The sequence below is a fragment of the Lactuca sativa genome, chromosome 5 (assembly GCF_002870075.4).
Source record: "Lactuca sativa cultivar Salinas chromosome 5, Lsat_Salinas_v11, whole genome shotgun sequence".
Taxonomy (NCBI): domain Eukaryota; kingdom Viridiplantae; phylum Streptophyta; class Magnoliopsida; order Asterales; family Asteraceae; genus Lactuca; species Lactuca sativa.
The window spans coordinates 182,038,475-182,044,274 of NC_056627.2; the positions used below are offsets into that span (position 1 = coordinate 182,038,475).

The 5,800-nt window shown below is 33.7% G+C and overlaps 1 protein-coding gene across 1 annotated transcript; it reads left to right on the top strand.

The window, feature by feature from the left end:
- Nucleotides 1–353: 353 nt before the first annotated feature.
- On the top strand, nucleotides 354–1,792 carry LOC128126246 (uncharacterized). The gene is made up of 4 exons (XM_052764002.1): nucleotides 354–713; nucleotides 808–858; nucleotides 996–1,076; nucleotides 1,656–1,792. The coding sequence occupies exons 1-4, from the start codon at nucleotides 385–387 to the stop codon at nucleotides 1,669–1,671; spliced, it is 477 nt and encodes a 158-aa protein (XP_052619962.1). The 5' UTR covers nucleotides 354–384; the 3' UTR covers nucleotides 1,672–1,792.
- The last annotated feature ends 4,008 nt before the right edge of the window (nucleotides 1,793–5,800 follow it).

Consider the following 5,800-nt stretch of genomic DNA (forward strand, 5'->3'; position numbering starts at 1 on the left):
AACGCTGCTATCCGATTTTTATTTCTATGTTCCATCTCTGCAGCTCTCCATCGTCTTGTCGATTATAGAACGTTTTACCTTCTGTCGTTGATGATTGCTATTTTTATCCTCTTATTGGCATCGGCTCTAAAGAAGAGGAACAAATAATTAGCAATTATAAGTTGGAGAATCTTCTGGAAGATCAAACTCACCGGATAATGAAGGAAAGAAGGTAAAACAATGACTTTATCCTTGAGTCTGATTATATAATCATCAGTCATTTTTGGCATTCAGATTTCTAGACCTGTAGACCTAATCCAAAATTCTTTTTTGTTGGCTTAAATATGTATATGGCAGCTTCAGTCGTCCAAGCAGGCTGTAACCAGCAACAAGGGGAAGGAGAAAATGATTGATTTACAAGCTAAAGGGACCGATATGTGGGAGTTGCCATTGAGATACCATAATAAGGGGGTTACTATCGCCTTCCCACCAAGACCCGCACCTCAAGTCCATGAAAATGCCATGATTTCCAAATCTAAAGATCAATCATCTACGGATGTGAGGACAGTAATCAAAAAACGAAAGAGGAGAAATAAGCAGCAAAATATTGTTGTACTTGAACCTTCTTCTTGGAACAGGATCTGTCCACAAGATGTGGTTGACGCTGGAATGCATCTGAATCCAGCAAAAAAGAAGCATTCTGCTTGGTTCAGTTTAACTCCTTCCTGTGATCAGTGAGCTATAAAGATCCCTTTTAAATTTAATCATATAGCTAATACTATCTTCACCATCTTATCTTTTTTATTTTCTTGTCCTTGATTCCCATAGGAACAGAAAGAACACTCTGCAACTTCTAGTGGAACCATACTTACAGATAATGTAAGTACATCGGCCTTTTCAGTATAATGTTGTTTAATGTCCATATAATTCACCAGTTTATTAGGAAATAAATTTTTGACATTCATTTTTCTGGTCATTGTAACTTGCATGTACTGATTAAAAACAAATTATTCTAGCATGGAGGGGAACTGTAATCCAGATGTGTCTATTCTCATGAATATATCGCGTTGCAACTTAAGCATGTTCGCCAACAGGAGGTATCTTGTAAATTTTCTGATTCAATTAATTGCATATAACTTTCGTTCCATTCATCAAAGAAGTATCGTTCTTTTCTCATGATCTCCACCGAGTGGATTTTAGTTATAGGTTTTTAAACATATATAATTTAGTAAATGTAAACTCCTTTTGAAGTGCTGAGGGGACAAAGTGCATTGAAATATGCAGCTGCTTTCAATGCATCATGCACAAATTGCTATAATGAACAATATTTCATAGGCAGAAGGAAATTGTCCCCATGTAAATCTAATAACTAAAAAACACGAAACTGTTGGAGAGTATGTTTTGCGTTTCTTATGTGTTCTTGCATAAACATTGGACCATGCGACTCTTAACTACATACAATAACTTGATTTTTGTATGCCTAAAAAACTTCAGTTTTCGTTAGAGTTCAGTTGTCCGTTAATTGCTCTTTTTCCATGGAGATTCAGCAAATATAGACTTTACTAATAGAACAAGGACGTCATAGTCACATAGATATGTATTTGTTCTTCTTTTTCATGTTTTTGTTTAACAAAAATATTTTCTTTAATGACTTATATTTTAAATAATCTGAACAGGTTGGTATTTTCTTGAACGGGAAACTTCTTGCCCCGGAAATGAAGCTACTTGATGTGGTGAAGCAGTGGATGGCTTTTGTTGATTCAGAGAGGAAAATAACCAAGATAGGAAGTTCTGCCGAGAACTTCTGTATGAAGTTGACTTATGCTCAAAGAGAATAGACAAAAGTATGAATTTATTATAAAATCCGACAAATGTTTGTTCCGTAATTATGCCATTTAACCGATTGACTTTTACAATTTCTTGGTTAACGCTGATGGAATGAATTAATTAGCTGGTTCCGTAGTGATTATTAGACTTTTAAAACTAATAATGGTTACCTTGTTTTTGAGTAACCAACTAGCAATGATCTTTGAAAATAACTTACACCATAGCTAAAGCTCATTGGCAAGATCTAAATTTTTAAGATGTGAATTTATAACAGATTTTAATTTCTAAGATATTTTGAAATTTGAAGATTTGAATTTTAAAATGTTGTTTGGTTGAAACATCTAAATTGTTATGCAAAATGATAAAAATGACCATTCCCTTCTTCATTATTTGTTATAAAATAATTGACTAAACTTCTTAAATAATTATTAAAAAAAGATATAAACACAGTACAAAATCCAAATTAAAAAAGTAATAACTAATCTTCCCTAATAAATAAATAACTTTTTTGCCATATAGCATGCTCTCATTCTATTTGACAAATGTTAATTTGTGGTAATTTTGAATTAATTTTTTTTCCACAGGTCATTTTATGAGTTTTCTTATTTTAATAAATTTAAATAATATTTTAATATCATAATTACAATAAATCTACCGTAATAAATAAGAATGATGTTGTCACATGTCATCTTCTGATTCATTATGTCACATGTCATTTTGTGGTAATTTTAGATTAAATTATATCCACCTGTCATCTTGTGGTTTTTCATTTTATAAAATTCAATATAATATTTTAATATAAAAAATATATAATAAATGCATATTCAATTCATTAATCTAACTTTCCATATAATTTATATACTTCTAAATTGAATCCAATTGTTTTAATTGTTTATTTATTTAAGTTATTTATATAAATTTAAAAGATAAATAAATACTTCAATTTTAATAATTATTTTTTTTTATAAATTCAAATTTTCTAAACTTTTGGATTTTCATAGCTATTTATTTTTTTGAATAAATTCATGTATCTCATGCATCTCACAACTAGTATACTAATAATTGGATATCAATTTCATTAATGAGCTTACCTTCTAATTTAAAAAATTTTAAATAAAAGTTTATTAGTTTCTTTTGTTTATTTATTTAAATTTAAAAGATAAAAAACATTTCCATTTTAATAATTCATTATTTTTCTTATTTTCTTATAAATTCATAGTTCTCAATTGCTTAGACTTTCAGAGTTAATTTTTTTTTAATTAATTCATGTAATACATGGGTCTCACAACTAGTTCATAACATATCATAATCATAAACTTCTCTCCTAAGCATCTACAAGTAAATTCCACAACTAGAAAGGACAAAGTCAAATAAATACTAACATACTTTCTTTCATTTGCATTATGGTTGTAACGAGCCAAAAATACCGTTAAATTTTCATTTTCAAAACACCCAAAAAGATACAACCAAATGTTCCAAAACCAACCACATTATAATATTCTCAACATTAGAGTAAATCCAAATAACAATGATGAATAAAAATCAAGCGGATGTTGCGCGATCACGTCGGACCCTTCCCTTTGGAACCAGAAGTACCTAAAATGTTTAAACCACAAAACCGTAAGCACAAAGTTTAGTGAGTTTATCAAAATAACACCTATCATACATAACATCGGGGACCGTCCATATATTTGGCCCCACCCACCATAACGGGCCCCACGTAGCATACAAATAGGTCCAACCCAACATACAAACGGGCCTGCCCAACATACATGAAAGAGTCAAAAAGACAGCTACTATCCTACACGGTATAGTGAGAAGACTCACCTCTCTCACAAAGTCATACAAATCCCAGCTCAACGTCATGAAATAGGTGTTACAACCCACCTATCGAATTACACAAGGTCACACCTTAGTCTACATTTTAGAACTAGCAATTTGACAAAAAATCAACAAGGTCTAAAAGTCAACGATCAAAGTTCTTAGATGATATATACATTCTATATTTTTGTGTTTGATTTTACCCTTTACAATGTATATCCTTTCCTTATTTACAGGAATGGTTTTGTATTTATAATTGATTTTGTATAATGAGAAGAATCAATTAAGACTTGCATTCTTTATGGTATAAGAGCCTTGCCCTAGCCCTAGCCGTCGCTGCCCTCTTCTTCTCCAACATCCTTCTCATTAAACATGGTAGCACCAGGAGAATCTTTCGATTCCGAAAAGACACCATTCCACCCAAGATTCACTGTCACTAACATTAAGAATGTTGTCCCTCTCATTCTGAATCAAACCGATGGTCAATATGCTTCGTGGGTTGAACTCTTTTGAATCCTCGTGTGCTTACAATCTTCTTGATCACCTTGATCAGAACACTCTGCAACCAGTAGGCGTCATCGAAGAAACATGGATTTGTCTTGATGCTATTGTTAAATCATGGATTTAAAGCACCATATCCATTGATTTTCTCCAATCGATCATGAGACCCGGCACAACCGCTCGTCAACTTTGGAACCGTCTTCAAGAAATTTTCCAAGACAACAGAATTACCAGGGTTGTTTATCTCGAAGAATAGTTTAATAACACTCGCCTCTCCGCGTTCTCCAACATGTCAAATTAATATGCTCGTCTAAAAAATCTTTTAGATCAGCTCGCCAATGTCAAAAATGAAGATGGCGCTTCGGCTAGTTTCCGGCCTTACAAAAGGAGATTTCAACACCGTTTCCACTATCATTTAGAAATCGGACCCGCTACCCAGATTTAATAAAGCTCGCTCTCAACTTTTGCTTGAAGAAATGTGACATCCCAATTTCTCGGCCAGAAAAGACCGATTTGTTTAAGCTTTATTTGAAAACCAGAGTATCCATTTTAAAGAATAATATAGCAGAATTTGTTCCTACAAAACATGATAAAGTTATTATCAAAACATTTCTGAGGAAATGTATTTTGTTTATATTAAAACATTAGGATGTCATCTTTAATACAAAAACATAAGCATCAACAGACCTTACATTCATTTACATTAATGATTTACACCTCCTTTAATCTCTCAGTGTAATGTATCTTCGTATCGACACCTATGATACAAATACAGTGAGTGGGTCAGGTTGTGAAACATGTTCAGTACATAGGGATTTAAATCTCACAATCTTATATTATATATATATATATATATATATATATATTGTAACATCCGGATTCCCAAGTATAATATTTTATTCCTTTATTTTTGGAAGTTGAGAGGGGACTCGACGAGTTGGTGTTTAAACTCGCCGAATATGGTCGCGGATTCTTATTCGAGTTCACAGCTGGACTCGGCGAGTTCATGAGTGGACTCGGCGAGTCCACGCTGTTTAATGAAACCCTAATTTCCTGGGTATGGGACCTATTTAAAGGCCCTTAGGGCCGTAATTTGCGGCTACCAAACCCCAGAGAAAAACCCTAAGAGATCTAGAGCGTTTGTGAGGAAGGAGAGGCCATTTGTGAACATTTTGTTGGTGTAATTGCAAGAAGGAGGAAACCAAGGCAAGAGGACGCTGAAGGAGGTGTGATTCTGGTGATTTTAGAGCTCATAGACTTCATCTTGAGGTATTTTTGGACCTTCTTCAGATGTAGTGTTGATTCCCAGAGTTAGGGTTTTCTAACCCCCTTTAGAGGATGGATTTGTGGAATAATTGGTCCCTTCTCGAGTTCATGCTTTGGATCTGCACTCAAAGAGGTCCAAAGACCTTAACCCTTGGGGCTTTTTGGAGTTATTCTGGGAGTCATGAACTTTGGATGTTATTTTGGGACTAAATCACCAAGTAAGACCATCTTGATGCTATTTGAGTGTCAAGGTCTGAACTTTACGTCATTATCATGCTTGGGAAGGTCAGATCTATGGATTAAAGGAACAGATCTGACCTCAGGAGGTCTATGGAGTTTGTGCATGGCATGAACTCGCCGAGTCCAAAGATCTGACTCGACGAGTAGAGTAGGGTTTCCCGTAAAT